The sequence below is a fragment of the Acanthaster planci genome, linkage group LG02 (assembly GCF_054643075.1).
Source record: "Acanthaster planci isolate LZ-2023a linkage group LG02, COTS_SCS, whole genome shotgun sequence".
Lineage (NCBI taxonomy): Eukaryota > Metazoa > Echinodermata > Asteroidea > Valvatida > Acanthasteridae > Acanthaster > Acanthaster planci.
The window spans coordinates 17,361,175-17,381,794 of NC_141778.1; the positions used below are offsets into that span (position 1 = coordinate 17,361,175).

Below are 20,620 nucleotides of genomic sequence, written 5' to 3' on the forward strand. Positions count from 1 at the left end.
CCCTTAGTAAAAAGATGGCTCAAGTTGCAAATTCACTGAAAATTCTCAGGAAATAGAACCTTTCTATTAGTCCCAACATCCCACGAACACGCCCATTCGCTTCGTGCAGTTAAATTTTGGGGCAGTTAGAGGGTGATATAAACGTGTCAATCCGTGCATCGTGTTGGTGTCCAAGTCATGGGAATTACAACTGAATTAAAGCGCAGGATACCAGCCACAAGTTGTTCACTGAAAGATCAAAACATGATTCCTAGATCCATCCAGCAGATGAAGTAAAGTTTACAAATTCTCGATATTTTCCAACACTATCTTGCAGTTATCGTGAATAATTTCAAACGTAACATTAAGCTGCAAGGCAGTGTTATTAGTCGGCCAAATTCGAAGCAAAAAATTGCCTTGCAGGAGAAATGGCAGGCTACGGGTCGGGGCAAGGTCTTGACCAGCAGGGATTTTTTCAGACGCAGTACGAGGACCAACAAGGATACGATATGGGCGGCGGGCAGCCGCCTCAGCAGCAGCAGCAGTGGCAACAGGAGGGGTGAGCACCAGGAAGACCCAAAACCATCTTGCCATGTTCCACTTATCCCTTTGGTGCAGTGGTTTGGAACACAACATATGTCATTGTTGTCAACATGTTTAAGTTAGCTATGGCACGCGTGGACCTGTCATGGCATTCACGCCTGTCCCAGCAAGGGCGGGGGGGGGGTCCGTCGTCCCATGGAGCGTGGTGGATGATGGACCCCACAAGTCTGGGGGGAGGGGGGAGGTTGCACTTGTAGGGGGTATTTTCTGGAGCAGACACTCATTAGAGGGTTTGGTTGTGGCTGCATAACCAGAGAATGTGCTTGATGGAATAGGCCTAACTGCAGAATAGGCCCTACTCCACAAAAAAAATGACCCCTGGAATGACTGGTTATGTGGGTACAAGGTGAAGATCCTTTGAGAAGAGTGTGACACGTTGATCTGTACCTGGCTATGAGATTGATCATGCGGGGTAGCGAGGTATTCTGCTATTGAGCTGGCTTGACCGTATAATGACCGATAGGAGGATGCAACTTGTGCATGACTTCCAGCCAGCGTGGTGAAAACAACCCGAGGTGAAAGCACTTTTGCCACGCAAAGCAACATAAAATGCATTTGTTTTCACCTCACACTGACCCGAGGTCATGCAAAGTCACGTCCGTGAATAGTTGGTAGGTCCCTTATTTTTTCCACTTATTGTGAAAACCAACCTGTCTAGACAATAGGTGGCAAAATTAGGGACCTAGCAACTATACAGTCAAGCACGTTACAAGAAGTTTTTTCTTTTTCCCAAATTCTGGGACCTAAGAAAATGAGACCTATTCTAACATGACCAAGCATGCTCATAGTAATATAACAGTATTTCTAGTTCAAATAACTAATTCAGGAATCTACAAATTGCATCTCATATTTATGTTACCTTTTGATTCCTTGCAGTATTATCAGATTATTGCTAAATCAATGAGCAAAGCACTAGTTACCCAGCCCAGACTAACTATAACATATTTTATTTTTAATTCTTTGACATTGTAATTTCCATTGTCCAAAAGTTTCAATAGCTATAAATAAATGTGGTCACTTGGTCCGTGGAGTCGCTTGGTCCGTGGAGGAACAGAACCGTAAAACATTTGTTAGTATTCCTCCACAATCAAAGAAAAACAGGGCATAGGTGAGGAGATGTTCATCACTTCTTGCAGCCTACCCATGTCACTGTGCTATGGTTTGATCTCATAAAAAATGTCAAATTACAAAATGAGTCAGTTTAATTTTTCTGTTATTCCCAAGCATATACTTTCACTGATCACTATGTTTTTTGTTATGCATTACTCTTGTTTCATAATGAGGAGTGAAACAATCATTAAGTTAGTAGTCCTAAAGTTTACTTGGCAGCACCAAAGATGAAAAGCCTTGGGAAAGTATGCCAAAGTTGAGAATTCCACTTTACCTTGGAATTTGTCAGGTACAAAAATTTGCGTTTATTTACATCTCAGACCATCTGCTACAAGCAACTGAGTCAAGTCTGTCGAAGGAGAGTGGATAAGATACCATATGTTGCTTCTCAAATATGTCAAGTCATAAGTTACTTTCAGTTAAGGTACACTAAAAGCATTTCGTAAAAATGTTAAGCAGTAAATTTTCTACTTTGGTTTCTCCCATCAGATCATATGGGTACGACTACAGTCAGCAAGGATATGGGGCACATCCTGGTATGATGGGCCCCCAGACACCCTATACAGGAGACATCATGACCCCTGAACCAGTTCCTGCAGGGTCAAGTGGATATACAGACAGCTTTGATGATGAGCCACCTCTCCTTGAAGGTAAATGCGAGAAATTTGGCTGGTTAGAGAGCTAATGTAAAAATTCAGGACTTTTAAAACTTTGTACTGAGAGTTGCAAAACATACCACATGCTGAAAATGTGGCATAAAAAGGTACCAAGTCTCAATTTGTATGAATCTTCTTCATCAAGTCAAGCCACCAGTCTACCGAGTGGCTGACCTTTTCTAGTCTTTGCTGTCAATCTTGTTTTGTGAGATATTCAAATTCCTTGGTTTTGCTTTTTTCCACTGTTGAAGAAATGCAATTATAAGTTGAAATTTGGCCTGAAAACCTGGCTTGTGAAAATGAAATACTGAAAAAGTAACTTCTTATCTATACAGTGGTTTTGATCATTTTGCTTTGATGTAGGGTTTGGGTTAATTGGACTTATTTTGTTTAAGTAGGTTTTTCTGCTGGCCATAACTCTAACTAATCTAATCTATTTTTTCTGTAACACTTTGCAATGGGAATGCAATTGTCATTGGTATTTTTGATTACATAATTTATAACACTGATTCAGATATCAAAATAATTTCTTCCTTTCTGTCTTTCCAGAACTTGGAATAAATTTTGAACACATCTACCAAAAGGTGAGTACAGTTTCCTCATGTCAGTTCAGTTTGATTCTCTTGCACATTAACCAAAAGCCAGAATATGAAATCTATAAGTTCAAGATGCTACCACTGTAGAGAATGAGAATGGTGTTGCTGTATTACAAACAACAAATGTCCAGATTGTGTACTAACAAGTGCTTCTCTTTACATGACAAACAATGCCATGTGAAAGTATCCGGGTTTAAGTTGTGAGATTGACTGATCAGTATCAAAGGTTTGCTCAAATAGTATGGACTATATGGCAGGACAGAGCTCTCAATGGTAAAAATGCACAAATTATTGAATGACCCTTCTGCATCATTTTTGGCATTGCACTTACTCATACAGGGTGTATCTCTGCCACAGAAAATACACCTCTGTGCTCATTCAGGTGAAAATTTATTGTGCACATTCATTTGAAAATTAGTTGTGCACATTTAGTTGAAAAGTAGCTGTGCACATTCAGTTGAAAATTAGTCGTGCACATTCAGTTTGAAATTGTGTACATTCAATTAAAAATGGTTGTGCACAACCTGTGCTGTAAGTGCTCACAGATTGGTATGTATACCCTCTTGAGACTAGGTCGGGCAGTTTCTTCTAGAGTACCTCAGTGAAGTTCCAAATCACCAGATCTCAAAATATCCAAATAAGTATTTAATGTTTCTTGAACAGACACTTACTGTACTGAACCCACTGAGGGACACAGATCCGGCAGCTATTCACGACAGCGACTTAGCTGGACCCCTGGTGTTTGCTCTGGCATTTGGTGGTACTCTATTACTGGTGAGAGAAACACAAGCAGAATTCCTAGTGGCCATAATCCTACCACATCCAGCGCTTAGTTTGGTAGTATTTTGACTTTACATGGGTGTATGTCTGAAGTTATTTAAGTACAAAGAAGGTGCTGTTATTATTGCACAGTGCTGGATTTAAGAGAATTTAGGAAAGGTGCTTGCTGAATGCAAGTGGAGTAAGACTCAGCCTACTTTTCCTCTGTGCTTAAGCATACATTGCAGATGCCTCAAAGTCATCAATGATTTCAGTGTCTGTGGTAGTGTCAAACAGATTAATAACTTTCACAATCCTTAACATTATAGAATACTTCATGGAATTAATGTGGGCAAAATCAAGTGACAAACCAGGAAATGTCAAAGATGTTTGAGTTCATAACCCAGTAATAAATCCCAATATTTTGCAGTTCATCCAAATGCCAATCATAATACCCACGTAATTAACAGTATCAGTTGAGGTAGTTGAATTGAAATGTGTGTGTCTAACACAGGCCGGCAAAGTCCAATTTGGGTACATTTATGGCATCGGTGGGCTGGGATGCCTGGCCATGTGGATGCTGCTGAACTTGATGAGCTTGACAGGTGTCGCCGTCGGCTGCATCGTCAGTGTCCTTGGTTACTGCCTCCTCCCCATGGTACTCCTCAATTGCCTGGCCATCGTTTTCCCATTAGAGTAAGTTCCCGTGATGGGCGACATTAGAGCTGATCTTCACCCTTACTTTGCAGCATCCTTCAAATCATAGCAATATAGGCCTTCGAAGTACAAGCTTATAGTAATCTAATGCTGTAATAAAAGCATAGGGAATCTTGCAACCGCACACTCCACAGAATGTCAAACCAATCTCTTGATGGCAAATCTCTAAACATCTCACCGTCCACTTCTCTCCATTTGGAATCCTTGCTGATAAGGTTCTATACCCTCCAATGTACTCCATGCAGAAGGTCCTGACATAACCAGCCGACTGGTCAAAAGTTGTGCAGGGTACAGTCGGTACACACTGCCATTGCTGTGGACTCTTACAAATGCTTCCACAATATAAACAGCTAATAATCATGTCTAAGGCACTCAATATCCAAGGAAGAACAGTAAATGATTTGAACTACCCCGACATGCAAAGTGCACCTTAGCACAATTCAGTGAACTTTATGTACTGTGACAATAAGCTAATCCTAAATATTAATTGGAAAATATGGATCTTTCAAAATGCCATAGGAGTTCAAGGTTTTTGGAAGCTGAGCCGTTCTCAGTGACTTCAGATTCACCCATTGCTTCATTTCTTGCAGGAGTCTCGTCGGCACGATAGCAACCTTGGTTACAATTGGTTGGTGTAGCCTCTCAGCCTCCAAGCTTTTTGTGACGGAGCTTGCTATGGACTCCCAACAGCTCCTGGTAGCCTACCCCTGTGCTCTTCTCTACGGCGTTTTTGCTCTGTTGACTGTGTTCTAAGAATCATGGTAGAGGACTGGTTGCATACACATAGACCAACCCGCTGACCAGGACACAGAAACCATTTCTGCAAGGGTACATCCCCCAATTTTCCTCTAATTTCAGTCACACTCATGGGCAGATGGTATGCATACGTCACAGGCTGCTTTAACCCAAAAAGAGCTGGGGGGGGGGCAGAATCCCCTCAACATTTTTTCCGATATCGCCACAGTGCTTTTTTTTTTCAGGAGCTGGGCCTTTGGGAGCTTCTAGAGTAACTCTTTGTGGTAATTTTGTCACCAATTTTGTGAAAATTGAACATATCATTCTTGCGCTGCGCACACATTTCTGAGACAGGACGGCCAAAACTGTATACCTTTTCTACTGCAGTGCTCAATGCATGTGGGCTGGCACACACGTAGCCTTAAACACTTCAAATGATCATAATAAAATCATGTCTGATTGATTACAAACTTCACATTTGTAATGATAAGGAGCGTCTTTACATGTATGCCAAGTTTCAAAATAATCGCTGAATTCCGTGGGGGGCAGAATGCCCCCCCCATGGGCCAAAATAACCAGGCTCTTTGAGGGTTAACCAACAGGGGCAAGTTAGGGTGTAACCTATAACTCCATCGCTGACGAGTTGCTTTTTAACAACTTGCACGTGCATAACAGTCACACTCAACTGAAGTAGAGCTGCAACTTTCTTAGTGTTAATGGTCAATGATATCTTGTAACTTTATTTTTATGGGTATAATTCGCACTGGACTGACAAGCAAAACTGGCTATTAATAACCAGTGATGCGACCATGCCCGAGGGCCTGGTTCCGAATGGTCAACTAGATGGTAAAAAAACCATCCTTCATTTGGGCGACATTGGTCAAACTGTAGTTAACTGTAATTGTCGTTTTAACTTGCCCTCGGATGTTGTGACATACAAGATGCACCTGTCCAGTATAAGAGTGTGTGCACTGGTGTGCCATTCATAATGTCATCTCCTTGGATTATATTACTACAACATGGTTCACGTAGGAAGTGGGGAGTAACCGCTTCCTAGGGCTCTGTCAGAATCTTGTGGCTAGCGTTAGGTCTAGGTCAACATCGGTTGAAAATACCTGAAGACAGCCTCACAACAGACATAGCCGTAGCTCTGAAAACCCGTTTCGGATACAGCCAAAGTCTTGGCTGATTCAACCTCCTCGCTCAAAGTGAAGAGAACTAGCTAGAAATCAGTCAACACGGAGGGCCCAGCACTGTTGTGCTGTCTTGTCTCCAAAATACTGTTGCGCTGATTTGGTTACACCCCCTACATATTGACAGTGCAGTTCATTAAATTTTACCTTTCACCTGTCATCATTGTAGATGTCTGAGAGTAGTGTACCGGTGACTATCAGATCAATTATATGCTCGTACACCTGTGGTGGAAGAATAAGTCTGTCCTAATCTACCTCAGCTAGCCTTGATTGTCTAGATATGGGTACTTGTGGTGCATGAGTTCATCTTTATTCCCGCAAGCCGTGAATGGTGGTCAGTGAAACAGTTGCACATGTGCATGAGGTGTAACCAGCATCATGGTTTAATAGTTTTTAGTATCGCAAACCACAAGCCTTCTCCGTGTCCTCCAGATGTCCTGTTCTCTTTCTCAGAATCTACTCCCAAAAATGAATGTTTTTAGACCTGAGCTTGTGAAACCTGGACAGAATTGACATGCTGTGTTTGCATCTAGGCTCGTAATTTTTGTGAGTTGTTCCATGAGACTTTTCTTAAAGTGGTCCTTGCAATATGTACATGAAGTCGGACCACGTACAGGATGACGGACTGACACAGAATAAATTGTGCACATTTTCAGAGAGTGGGTCCCCTTAAAATTTCTCCAATTTTACATGATCAGTGAGAACTTCACCTAAGACAAATGTTGATTCTGTTAATTACATTTTGTTCTTTTCTATTAAGGATATTATTTAAATTTTTGTATAAATAACAAAATAAGGGTATTTTTGGGCTCCCTTCTGCATTCGGGTACCCATTTCATTTGTCGTTTCAACTTGCACATACAGACGCGAAGGGCACAAAATGGGCACTAAAGAAAGGCGCTTTAAAACTGAAAAATAAATTACTTTCTAATTAATGCTCTTTGAAACAATGTAACTCTGCTTTTTGAAGCAATGGCTATCAAATGGTATAACTCAATTTCATGGCCAATGAAATTTTAATAAAAAGTTATAGTTATGATTGAAATTAAAAAAACGGCTTTTCCAATCCACCCTGAGAAAGAAAGAGCACAAAAATGACTAAAACGAAAGGATGTGGTTGAAAGACAACCAAATTTTCAAATTGTCATTAAAAAATCTCACTTTCAAATGCCAAAGTGAAATTGAAATATTAAACCCTCATTTGCTGGGAGCACTGAAGGCTGCGATCGAAATCAGTCACCTGTGGCTGGAGTATCACAGGTATGTATGATAAGTGACTGCGGGTACTAGACTGCGGCTTTCCATCGGTGCATGTGTTACATTTGGACAAAGCCTATTAACAGGTGGCCATGTGGGCCAATATAAAACCCTGTACCACAAAATACAACCAATATGTTGTAATTTATGGAGTTAAAGTATATGAACCATGCAAGGTTTTCGTAAAGTGTGATCTCCAGACGCCCTTGTTGAAGGTAACTGTGCAACACGACGTCACAATGTGCCAGCCAAAGTTTGGCCAACAATTTTCAAATGCCTGTATGCACTTCATTGTTTCCCCAAACAATTCATGTGTTTCTAAGACAATTTATTTCATTCAGTGTTGGGGTCAGTTTTCTGTTTTTAGCATTGCGTGCTTCACGGAAAATCAAGCCAACAAAAGTACCTGTGAGTTTAGGGAAAAGAAAATATAAGGCCTGAAATGTATCCTATTATATTTGTTTGATAATCACCATTGAAACTTTGTTTTTGAAATAAATATATGCATTAAAATGCGTATACTGTAAAATATTTGACTTTCATCATTTTGCAGTGGGGAATGTGATAGTTGCATGTTGTAAGAAAACCTTGGGTTTTATAAACAAAACAAAATGGAGACACGAAGTGAAAATAAAATCTTCCAATGAATTCTCCTGACAGGAAGTGTCAAGGTTACCAGGTACTGATGATGCCCCACTTTGTTGACGTGTGTGCTTTTTCTATGGTGTTCAGTGAGCTGTAGGTCCCACTGGCTCCATAGGAAAGTGCAGGTGTAAATAGAGTGTAACATCATTGGTACACAGGCCTGTTACGTGTAGAAAGTGGCAGCACTGGCCTATGGGCTGTGGCCTCTCTGATGTGCCATCGACAAAGTGGCCTCATAACAGATCTAAAGATGTACAATCCAATGTGTAGCGACCCATTAGATTTATGGCACTTAGTCACTTGAGATTTTTATAAACGGGATACATCAAGGTCTTGCCTCCCCGTGGCTTGAGCGAATGTGTGGACCTCAACGTCGTTTCTGTTTCTTCAAGAGAATATTTCTGAGGGCAATCTGGACAGAAGGAAAAACGAGTTCAAAATTAAAGTTAGCACCTGCATCAAAATTAGTGTTTCATCGAGCGAGGTTGCTTAAAGGTGAGGGATATGTTAGGCAAAGCTTGGTTGGCCTTCCACTACTTGGCTACATAAATAATCAGATTACTGCAAAATTGCTCCTCGGTTAAGTTTGACCAACTAGCAATAACTTGTAAATGCACCAGACTAAACTCTCCAGTCAATAGGAATGGCCAGCTGAAGTACCTGCTTGTCACGGAAAGACCGTTTAGTCTTGGTTTTGAAGCCATGTTTCTGCTTGACCATCATGAAGGGCTTCTTCCTCAGCTTCTCCTTGTTGGTGGTGCTGGCATTGGGGTTCATCCGCCCCTTCTTGGACCCGTACTTGTTCCTTCCCTCCCGCCCGGCCTGCACAGCAATCCATGGTTGACATTTTTCAATACCATCTTCAGAGATTTATGCTGACCAGTCTGCAGCATTTTTGATGGCCACCATGAAATTTTTTGTTGAACTAGTGCACTTTTTGCCTTAAAATAATATTCACAGAGACCTTTAAATTAGCACTTCTTATCCCATGCATTTTCAAGGTTTCTTTGAGTGTGTACAACACAGCTGTGAAAACTGTGCCCCCAATTGTTATATAGGACATGAAAGGGACAATAGAAAAGTAGAGAGTAGCACTGACATGCAGAGAACTACCGTTTCATTTCTGTTGCTGAAATAATGAGCATGTTGAAGTGTCAACAATGTTACTCCTGCTCATCAAACCAATAAAGTCTTCCAAGACTGTTGATGGGAGTACACAGTTCTGAGCTGCCATTTCAAACACAAGTTTAACTACAAGATGATCTTGAGGTGTCCTACCCAGTGACAAACGCACTACAAGTCCACTGGGTAATTTTACCCATTCCCAAAGGAACCTACAAGATCTTGTGACCTTTGAACACAAAACCACTGTGAGACAGCACTTCATTTTCAATGTATCACTCAGTCTAGGTACAGAATACTGGTGTGGGATTGGGACTTAACCTTCAAATCGACAGTTTCTTGCAAGCTATGAGCCTTGAGCTGAACCAAGAGAGGGCGCAATTCTCCTTTGGTAGTGACTAAGCATCGCTGGTTCACGGACGACTATGAACGCAAGTGTTGCAGACTCATCGCTACCAACAAAATGAACACTTCAGATCAATACAGCTCTTCTCAAACCAATGAGGGGGTACTTCTGCTTGAGGCAGATAGAAGGTCCCCTTTGGACTCCAAGTTTTGGTTGGGTGGACAGGGCTAGAATTATTTCAGGGAGGGGGAGCTTCATTTCTTACCATAACCGTAGCTAATCTCGCTTCCTTGTCATGTCTTGGCCTACTGTTGATTCCCTCAATTCTACTGAGTGACAGCAGCTCAGCACTGGGTGGATCAAGGAAAAAATGGATAAAAAGGTGTGTTCGAAATCAGATGATATTGGATTATTTGCCTTTTGAAGACCTGACTGTTTGACCTAAAGCAAGCAGGTCTCTGTTCTGAGCTATTTTTTGAGGAATTTTCGATCACAAAATGAAGGATATTTGGACAATGTAAATCAGTCCAATTCGGCTACTTTTTTCCCTTAGCACAAAAAATCCCCAAATGCAAGGTTGAAGTAGTCATAGCCACATGGGAAAGCACTCATGCCTCATTAGCCATTAAATGCCCCTAAGTCACAGTATTTCAATGTTGCCACTGTTACAACCACTCTGCTGTAGTTGTAAGGATTTTTCTTCATCTCTGAATTTCACCCATGAAAGACATTTTTGTTCCACTTGGTGCGCAAATACAGGGAAAGGATCAAACAAAATGGTTTAACCATGGCCTCCATCTCGCAATCCCTGGCAGAATGAATGTTTTGAAGGGACTTATTCATTACCTGGTTTCCTGCTCTAGTTCCACATGTTTCCTCTTTGTCCCCCTCTTGTTTTTGGTTGCCTCCAGTTGCTTGGAGAGCTGATGCACTTTGATATCCTAGCAACGAGTTGAAATAATTGAAAATTGCAGTTCTGACCACTACGGCAAACTCAAAGTGCCAAGGCTTGTTGGAACATGCCTGGATCCTCTAACAGCCTCTCCTTAAATAGTCACTGGCAGATCCAGAAGGGGGGTCCAACAGGGGTCATCCCCCTCCCCCTTGATAAGAAAGGGGTGACTATTTTGAAATTTTTGAAATAGAAAAATAATTTTGGGCGACTGTTTCACTTCCTCCCCAAAGTATGCAAAAAGCCCCAAATTTTAGCCTAACCCCTCAGAGAGGTCATAAAATAACCTCAAAAAATTGCCCACTTTTTTCTTTCCCAGCGAAAAAAAGTACTGTATTAAAAAAAAACACTGAACATGTTTGAACTGGTGTAACATAAAGTGCACTGTTCTGGAATGACCTAGCCTTATTGAAAAACCAACTGGCTCACTCAAATGAGCAACCAAACATTGAGAACCATTTTGATCAGCAAGATAAGCACCCATGTATCCCTCCACCTATCCCTTCACCTTCCCTTCCCCTGTCATTACAAGACTATCAGATGTTGTAATTACCTGGAAGTCTTGCTGCGTGAGCAGTCTGGTCTGACTGATGGCTGCGGCTCGGGCTTTCTTTTCCTCAGCAGTTAAGTTCTCAGCCGGATTGTCTTTCTTGGCTTCTCCTACTTCTTCCTCATCGCTGGAATGAATGATATCGTGCCAGCTGCCCTCACTGTCATCAGAATCGCTCTCATCCGACTCTTCATTGTCTGCAAATTTGAAAACAAAAGACTTTCTACAGATTGGACTATAATTACTGCTCTACAGGTATGACAGTTTTGCACTGTACTGACTTGATACCAATATCAACAAAACCCTGGTTAAAAGCAAGCACAGCGAGAAAACTGCAATGTAGATAAGCACTGTTACCTAAGATTCTGATGGCATGTTCTCTGCAAAAAATCTGCCACGGTGCAGAAGCAAAATTGTGCATTCTCCTTGACTTAAATAAAACTGGACCTCTAATCCTAATTTAAGGATTCTTTAATCATGAACGAATCAACACGCTGCAAATCTTTGATATATAATTTTGAGAGATTTAAGTGAGTACAGGTGCAGAATGTGTTATAGATATTCAGAATGAAGAAAATTCAAGAGAAATAAAATGATGATTTCTTAGCAACGTCCTCAATCTTATTACTTCTGTATCTTGTTTTGGAATTCTGAAATTAGAAAAAATCTAACAATGAATAGGATGACAACTTGACTATGCGAGGGGCACTGCCTCAGATTTAGGACTGACCTCCCTCTGCAGTCTCATCTTTCAGTACCTCCGCCCCAGGGATGAAGTCCTGAGCCACTAGCTCACCGTACTCTTTGGCTCTGATTTCCGTGCTGTGCGCAGTCGGCTTACCCTGTGATGAAAGATGAAACAAAAAATTACAGAATCTGCCCCCTGTGCCAAAATTTCATTCTCACTTGCAACGAGTCAGAAGAAAAGTCAAGCCAACTAAAAGCATAAAATCTAGCTCTACTAATTTGAAGCACGTCTAAAAAGCACGCTGACACCGGTCTACATATAAGGAGATTTCTCCTGATATTGCCTGCTTTTCAAGCAAGATCTTCTTGCAAAATTAATAGTTTGCTTTTTAGTTTTCCTGTTAATGATATTACTTGCATCATCAATGAAACTTCATGCAGCTGCAAAGTCCTCCAGGACTTTTCTCTGCTTTAAACAACATTAGGTTTTCTCTTGGCGCCACGTTACATGCAACAAAATTTAAACCCAACACAACTGAAATACGAATGCTCCAGAATGCAACAAAATCCAAAACAGCTGAACTGATAATACTGTTGACTAAAACAAAACACAACAAAACTCGTCGGTGGATTTTACTGCACTGAGCAACGCACAGGATAACCAACAGCCCTGCTCACTTTATAGTAACACAGTCTACTCTGCCATTAGTGTTGACTTCTACAAATCCAACAATTTACAACGAAGTTTTACCACCGTTACAGAATTAGGGACAACTGAACAAAAACCCTGTCGGCACCTCTTGAACTCACCCTGTCTTTCTTGTGCAGCATCTCCGGGTTGATGCCCCTGAAGAGCGATATGAGGGACCTCGCTGCTGACACCACGGCCTTGTTGCGGTAACTCTTGTACTGCACCAGGTCCTGCAGCAAGTCCTGACCCATCGCCAGCGGGCAACGGCTGCAGATCTCACGCACCGCATTCAGACTACAAATGGGTACAAATATAAATGATTTCAAAATGCAAAGCCTAACGTAGAAGTCATAGTGAGAATACAAAGGAAACACAAGAACATTTTCATACAAGGGTAATCCCAGAAATTAGGGGTCCCTTTTTTTGGTGTCCCTGTCACATCTGATATAGGATTTTGTAAGTTCAGAACACATTTTCTAATTTCCAAGATTGATGAATTAATGCAAATTACCTGCCAAACAAATAGTAATGGTTTGAAAACAATTCTGGTGATATTTCCATGTCAAATAGCAAAAGTCAGATGTAACAGGGACACAAAAATGTCACACTTTGGGACTGCTAATTTCTGGAATTACCCACAAACTCAAACCTCAGTTTCCTGAAATGAAATTTGGTAATGAAGAAAAACATTTTTCCAGGGGGAAGATGACGTTAATGCAGCCTAAAGTAGCATTCACCTAGTCCCCTTTTTGACAGTTTACCAATGTTACTGGATTGGCACATTAAGCATTTTCCACACACACTGTCACTGTAATGGTAAAAAAAAAAAACATTGTCATTTATCAGCTTTAGTTAAGAGCACTTGACAGTCAATCAGGTGTATTCCTTCAGCTGTGGGTGCCCCACACTCAGCACATGCATGCCATGAATCACTGATATTGTTGCACTGTTCCAGAGGTCTGTTGGAAACCAAATTTGTACCATAATCATAAGAATTATTCACAATTGAAGGAGCACGATGTCAATTCATATGGCTTACCCAACAGCCATCACTTCGCTGGAGTTTCTCTCTGTGACAAAGTTATTGACGATGGTCCTGACCATGGTCTCTACGATATCGGGAGGCACAAGCTGATGTGTGGACTGGGCAGCACACAGAAGGATCTTTGTGACCTCTGAGATAGGATTCAGGAAAAAAAACAAATGATAAATTCAAGTTGAAAAGCCTGAACCAATGGGATTAATAGTGCCTCTGTTTTAACAAGAAACCTTTAACCCTCCAATGCCAAGATGCACTGATGTCAAAAATCAGTCAAATGACGCCTGCATGTCTATGTGTCGCAGCAAATCAAGTGAAAAGCATTTTTGACTGTCTGTGACTGTTACAGCAAAATAAATAGGAATCCTATACTGGGAGTTTGTCTGAAGGCAAGTTTTTTCATTTACATTCACACAAAGCTGAGTATGTAGTGTTTACAAAATGGACAAACCACGCAATATAAACTTTACTTCTCCCCGATGCAAAAAAATGCATCATACAATAAATTTCAGCAGGAGCACAAGCTTTAAATTATTGCAAATTCCATCTTCAAAGCATACTCTGAAAAGTTTGTTTGACAAGTACATGGACTCTTTCCAGGGGGGTATTTTTAGTCGAGAAAGGTCTGTAATAACGAAGAAAAAATAAGTCCATCTGACATATGAGTCAGTGCATCAAGAACGCTACCTCTCTGATGTGGCTGGACGAACCGTTGCAGGAAAGGGTAGAAGTTGAAGAGGAAGAGCTCATGGATTCCCACCAATCGGGACACCAGGTTTATCATCATCAGCTTGACCTCAAACCTCTCGTTGGAGGATTCTAGCTGCTTGAAGAGCTTCTCCGCAACGTCTGCAAGGGGATCAGAAGGGAGGGAAATTTAAAGAGACGGCGTGGTCGGAGGTTGACAGGGTAGGTGGCGATAGTGGATTGCTGTTGCATTGATTGTCAACAAAGGGGCTGTTATGTTTAAAGTGAGTCGCATTTGAGCAGCTAGGCACTTGTTCCAAGCTGGAAATGAGTCATACTCCACTCAATATATCCACAGTAATGATAGTTTCAACACGCTCCTTTTAGTCTCTTTTCAAACTGTTTTGTCTGATGAACTTACTTTGAGGATCATGAATAAGATGCAAGGCTGAGAAGTTGAAAGGCACAGGCTTCTTTTTCTTCTTTTCTTTCTGGGAAAAAAAACCAACACCCAAGAGTCATCACTGAGCCTTACTGTCAGACACCGAGGCAGCATTTGAATGTGTCACTTGTGTTAACATCGGTACACCCCTGAATTCATGAAGAGCAGGAGTATGAACTCTGGGTAAGGGAGAACATGCTCTTGATTAGACCAGAAGTTACTCTTGCATTACATGGTCATCTTTAAGATGGCAGAATGGTGACCGTTTTTCTGTTTTGCGCGATGTGATCTGAGAGTAATGCACATGCAGCATTTTCTTGCATCCCGAATATCGAGAGTAGCACCCAAGAAGGCATAAATTGTTTCAGTTTTCTGTGCAATCGTCAATGTGCAAAGACACAGAAATGTCAAATCTAGCAGTAGTACTTTTGCTAATGATGACAGGGTCAACAAATAAAATTAATGCTTTCACAAAAATTTGCTGAGCAACCATGAAATTTGGCTTTAACAGCAAGAACAGATTACCAACCAAAAATGCCTTCTGTATACTGCTTGTAGCTGGTTTGCATCATTTCATGCTCAGCTGATGAAACCGCTGTACAATATTTTCTGCTAATCAGCTCCATGAAGTTGAACTTGGTTTCATTACTCTGTTTAATATAGGTGTTTTGATATGCTTTACTAAACACATCGCTGAAATAAATCAATAAAATGTTCTCTCAACACAAAAACCAGTTCATTTTTAATCTGTATCAACAATTGCATCGGGAGTTAGTTCAAACCTTGAGGAGTTTCAGGGCCATCTCAGTCTTCCGTTGTCTTTTCCTTGTTTTCTTGTTGACGCGCTGGGCCATCAGTAACGTTCTCTGAGTGGGTGCGTCATCCTGGTACGATACAGCATGACAGTATTAAGGTACGGGTGCCTATTTGAACTTTGCATTTTGAGATTTCCCTTTGTTCTGTTAACAGCCATTTCATACATTGAGCAAAAGGAGAAGGAAATCCCGTGCTGGTAGTAAAGTGATTTCAATGTGACATTTGCCTTTGATTTGAACTTCCCTCCAAAATTCCACGTACAGCTAAGACGAGATCAACAACAGCTCTACCTAATCCACTCTGAGCGAAACAAAAGAGGGCGTGGTTTTTTTTTAGTACTCACCACATAGGTATGCGTTCATAAGAGGATCAATGGCAAGTTTGACGCGGAGCACGCTGAGTATGCGTAATAAATCTATTCCTCAATGTATGGTCTTTGTGTACACGAAGAACGCATGCAAGAACCCGCTTGGAAAACTTACAACCATCTGTCTTTCTTTTGCAGCTTGGGGGTGCACTTCAACTCCAGGCGGATAGCGATATACCATTCAAGCTTTCTTTCCAGTAACAGCCATTGGTGAATATTTTCGAAAATTGACTTCACTTACATCTGAGTCACTGCTACTACTGTCTCCATCCTCCTCTGCGTCTGAGCCCAAGAAGAATTTCAGTGCCGCCACAAGAATCTATTCCCATAGAAAAGTGGATTAACCACGACGCCTGACTAATTTTTGTTATGAATCTAACTATGTGCAAAACACTTTAAAAACTCCAAATAGCCAACGGTCAAATTCATCTTTCACATGAGTTTCAAAATCAATGTTTACCTTAAAAATAAGAAAAACCTCTTACCTTGGTTATTTTGGAGAAGCAAGCTGCGACGATGACATTGACAGTCTTGGCGTCTCGCCTACATTGTACAAAACCAGTTCAGGGCAAGGGTTATACGCAGACCCTAAGGGATAGTTTATAACTGGCTTTACCCACTGCTTGAACACATCATTGAGAGAGAACATCATTTCCAGCCTTGGGGCTGTCTGGTGTCTCAATGCCATTCTTACTTACTGTTAAGGACACTTTAGTGCTGGGCATCTCTTATATACATTGTAAATATAGAAAAGATTGGGCCAAACACATGAGACAGCAAAATAGTTTTCATTCTGGAGCAGTTCAAAGTTAAAACAGAATAAAAACAGTCAAATATCAATTAGAAAGAGTTCATTGCAAGAACATCAAGGGAAATGTTTTCTGAAGTTGGAAACACAGAATTGTCAAGTACCTACCAGATGTTTTTCTTATACAGTTCTATCATGACATCCAACGACATCTTCCCAGCAACTGCGTTGCTGTCCCTCAGCATGGTGTACATGAAATTCTGAAGAGTCTGTTATCAGAAAGGACCCAAACCAACGAAATGGAGGAAGTGTTTAAGACAAAAACTATTGAAATTCATTGGACAAAATTAAACAGTTTAAATAAGTTGTTTTGTCTTCCTTGTCTAAGAATATGTCCAACATATGCATAATATAAGCCATACATACGACAACCTATCAACTCAGTGTTGCCGATACATTCATAACCAAAAAGAGGTTTTCAGCATTCAACAGATATATCTTCGTGTACTGCATGTTGCCACTATTTCAATTTTTTCTGTAATAATAAATACAAAGTTTGAAGTTTACAGCTGAGGCAGACTCGCCGAATACGGTGTGAACTGTGATTTGACAGGCACAAATTTCCTAAAACTGTGCAGCAAAATCACAGCAGAGATACATGGGCGACAACTGCTCTGCCTTATTGCTACCCTAGTCAGTGTGACAACTTGGGGAAGCCTTTTAGGAATTCATATATAGGCATCCACAAAACTTGGATTGACTGGTCACCGACTGTTGTTTTTTTTTGTGTGTGTAGATGCGAATAAATCAATCTCTTTACTATAAATCATCACCTATTCTCATTTGTCGAGAACTCTACGTACCCTACCAAGCTCTGAAGCTCAGTTACAGGATTTTGTTGTCCAGAGATGGAGACTCACCGTATTGACTCGGTTGTCTTGGTGTTTCTTGTTGATCCTCTTGATGTCATTGACCAGGTGATGGTACAGCATCTTCCTGAGGAGTTTGTCCTGACAGCGAAGGAGCTCAAAGAACAGCTCCAGGAGGCTTGTGGGCTCAATCAGTCCTTTGTTGCGCAGTAAGATCAACCCCTTGCAAAATGTCTTCAGGGTGAAGAGAGGAGAAATAAGGATAGTAAACCGAGTCTTTTCTCAAATTTGCTCTGACAAGAAGAAACAGGTTGGTGAGAAGTTTTTCAATTGGACTAGTGTATGACTATGTGCCGAGGGCCCACATGAAGACCGTACAGTGCAACAAAACTTAGTTGTGCGTAAGCCCCAAGCACACTGTGCATGTAAGTGGTTAATTCTCACCAAAGGGAAGTCATTTCCAAGTAAAACAGCATCCTCTTTTGTTCCTGCACAAAGCCGATATCATCAAAGCAAAATTTACCACAAAGTGAAATTTTGCCTGAGTATTTTAGAAAACTGGTTCAAAGCTGGTTACAAGGCTGAGTGTAAAAGTTATGGTCTGGAAATAACATGAGCCACTATGAAAGCCACTGGCTACCAGCTTAAGCCACTTCCCATAGGGGCATATACCACTCGTGACCATGGCCAGTTGACTTGGATATGGTCTAAGTCGAGGCTTCATCTGACATTTCTTTGCATTTATTTCAGTTCAACCTGCAATAATTTGGACTGAAATGGAAGTAGATTTGAAATTTAATACTTGAGATTAATTTGATGTGATTCCATTTTACCATCCTCATGTCTGGGTCCAAGACTGTGCTATGCCTCCGCAGCAGGTCTATCAGCTGCTGTGGGTACCCAGCTAGCTCCTTCGGGTAACACTGTGCCACCTACATGTGTACCATTAGTAAACAAAAGACCACAAAAAAATTTTTAGTATTAAACTTGAAACTAAGATTTTTCCATGGCGGACTGGCATATGTTGTGAGAATGCTGAGATTACTTTTGGGTAACATTATTTATGCAACATTATTAAGTCAAACACTACAAATGCTGACTTAAAAGTCATCTGTACAAGCTGTTTGTACGATACTTCTCACGGTTACTTCATTTTTTTGCAAAACTGAAACCTTCAATCACAGAGTGGTATCTACTACAATGACAGGATGTCTAGTGTCTACAGCAGCCAAGTTCAACTTCAACACATGTTCCGCATCTACAGATATATGGTGTGCAAAATACATTGAAAATTGTAACAGGTTTATCCCATCACCCACCAAGGTAAATATACAGGAAACTGACTTTACACTCCCTGCAATGATAACTGGTTTGGGAGCCAAAGCAAAGTCAGTTGGCTGTTGGATGTCCTTAGAAGAGTTTGCTATTTGGGTTGACAACAAAATGCTACAAGTAATCTTTTTAGTCCGACCAGCAAAAGAGTCCAGAAGATCCATCTGCCAAAAGGAAAAAATGGTTCCCTCTTTTTAAAACCTTGACCAGACTTTCTTTTAAATTTTGGCCTTTCACACAATAGTTACACCTGTGTAACAATGGGTGTATTGATACATGTGAGAGTGAGGGAGCTATTGCTGAGGTTTCTTGTACCTGGCAGAAGAACATGACAAGCTCAGCCAGGTTCTTGGAGTGCTGTGTCGGTTTCAGCTGGAAAATCTGCAAGTTGGACTCATAGTGGCGATACTGCTGAAGAAACTGGAATGGTCCAAAGAATGATAATGATAACCATCATAGAAATAATGAGAAAAAAATACATTTGTGTCTGTCAGGTGGCATTACACAAAGAGGCCTGTCTGTCTTAACAAAACGTGTTAGTTTTTGCAACTGTACAATGTACAAAAAAAAATCAAAATGTGGGCAAAGTTTGACAATTGCAGTTTCATATTTCATACACGTAAGTCAGCTGGCAGGGAAGCATGAGTCATTTCAGAAGGTAATGGCAGCAAATCATTTTAGGAACCATGCAGTTGGTATTTTCAAAGTAAATGCCTCAATATTTTCCCTCCTAAATTTGACTCTATGACATGTCAACTGATGGCTCAAACTACCCCTTGTAAAAGGCAAAGTGTGGGAGAAAAATAGGTCACCGTAGCAATGTCTGTATACAGGTAGGCCTATATCTTATGGAGCTCTTCCCCAAATGAATAATCATTATCAGGCTGCTACTACTATTGGGCCTTGGCCGTATGTCAAATTCACGTCCTAATTGATAAAGTAGTCAGTGGTAGTAAAAGGAGTAGGGATGGCAGGACCTGACGGTGGCGTCTATTATCAGATGATGTAGGCCTAGGCCTAGTACTGTAGCCTAAACCTTAAAATTTAATTATCATGGCTATGTTTAAGAAACACCTTTGATTGTGACACTGACCGTTATTACTCAGCATGCTCAGCCTCTAATGTTATGCCTAACCATGTTACATGGTACCCCCAGAACTGCGGGATTCGTCCACCGCAGACGACGAACCCCACAGTTCCGGGGGTAGGCCTGTACTGTAAATTAAATTCACGTGAAGTTTAATGGTAAAGTCATGATGGTGGTCATGGACATGGTCGATGGACAGTGGTTTACTAACCTCCTCAATATACGACTGTGGGTCCCGTTTGATGAGGTTCTGCAACTGTGGCAGATTGTTCGGAAGCTGGTTTCGGTTCCTGTCGCTCATTTTCTTTCTGAAATTCTTGAAATTAAACGTATCAGACTATCGGCGGTCCTATTGACTGAATATGAATTAGCGTATTGTTCGGATGAGGCCTCACGTGTGCAAAATGTTGTAATATCGATCGTCAGGTCTTGTATGTTCATTGGTACATTACTGATTACAAGCAGTAGGGTCTAGAAATCAGACTTGATGAAAACCCATTTTGACCGTAGAGGGCGCTTTTAAAAGGCCATTGGTTCTTTGGCAGAGCGACAAACGTAGACCAAGGGCGTTTTCCAAAATCAACTTCGTCTCCGTAAGTGGCGTCGTGTAGGAAACCAAAATCGTGGGCCTGAAG

At 41.1% G+C, this 20,620-nt stretch overlaps 2 protein-coding genes across 2 annotated transcripts; one reads left to right on the forward strand and one right to left on the reverse strand.

Moving 5' to 3' along the window:
* The first annotated feature begins 204 nt into the window (after positions 1-204).
* Positions 205-8,134, forward strand: yipf5 (Yip1 domain family member 5). Its single transcript, XM_022244663.2, has 6 exons — positions 205-538; positions 2,182-2,342; positions 2,898-2,932; positions 3,608-3,718; positions 4,218-4,399; positions 5,011-8,134. Exons 1-6 carry the CDS (start codon positions 408-410, stop codon positions 5,171-5,173), a joined length of 783 nt encoding a protein of 260 aa, XP_022100355.2. The 5' UTR covers positions 205-407; the 3' UTR covers positions 5,174-8,134.
* On the reverse strand, positions 6,240-20,409 carry LOC147799960 (protein SDA1 homolog). The gene is made up of 18 exons (XM_087131866.1): positions 20,197-20,409; positions 19,214-19,318; positions 18,400-18,498; positions 17,618-17,800; positions 16,866-16,966; positions 16,435-16,492; positions 16,191-16,268; positions 15,549-15,650; positions 14,746-14,815; positions 14,325-14,486; positions 13,638-13,773; positions 12,718-12,892; positions 11,951-12,062; positions 11,224-11,417; positions 10,565-10,659; positions 9,984-10,068; positions 8,911-9,072; positions 6,240-8,662 (listed from the first exon to the last, which is right to left on the reverse strand). Exons 1-18 carry the CDS (start codon positions 20,284-20,286, stop codon positions 8,618-8,620), a joined length of 2,052 nt encoding a protein of 683 aa, XP_086987992.1. The 5' UTR covers positions 20,287-20,409; the 3' UTR covers positions 6,240-8,617.
* Positions 20,410-20,620: the final 211 nt, after the last annotated feature.

Coding starts and splice junctions, on each gene's coding strand:
- yipf5 (XM_022244663.2), top strand. CDS start 408: ATGGCAGGCTACGGGTCGGGGCAAGGTCTTGACCAGCAGGGATTTTTT. Junction 539..2,181: donor CAGCAGTGGCAACAGGAGGG/GTGAGCACCAGG, acceptor TTCTCCCATCAG/ATCATATGGGTACGACTACA. Junction 4,400..5,010: donor GCCATCGTTTTCCCATTAGA/GTAAGTTCCCGT, acceptor CATTTCTTGCAG/GAGTCTCGTCGGCACGATAG.
- LOC147799960 (XM_087131866.1), bottom strand. CDS start 20,286: ATGAGCGACAGGAACCGAAACCAGCTTCCGAACAATCTGCCACAGTTG. Junction 17,801..18,399: donor TGGACCCAGACATGAGGATG/GTAAAATGGAAT, acceptor TTCACCCTGAAG/ACATTTTGCAAGGGGTTGAT. Junction 16,493..16,865: donor CTGTATAAGAAAAACATCTG/GTAGGTACTTGA, acceptor TGTACAATGTAG/GCGAGACGCCAAGACTGTCA.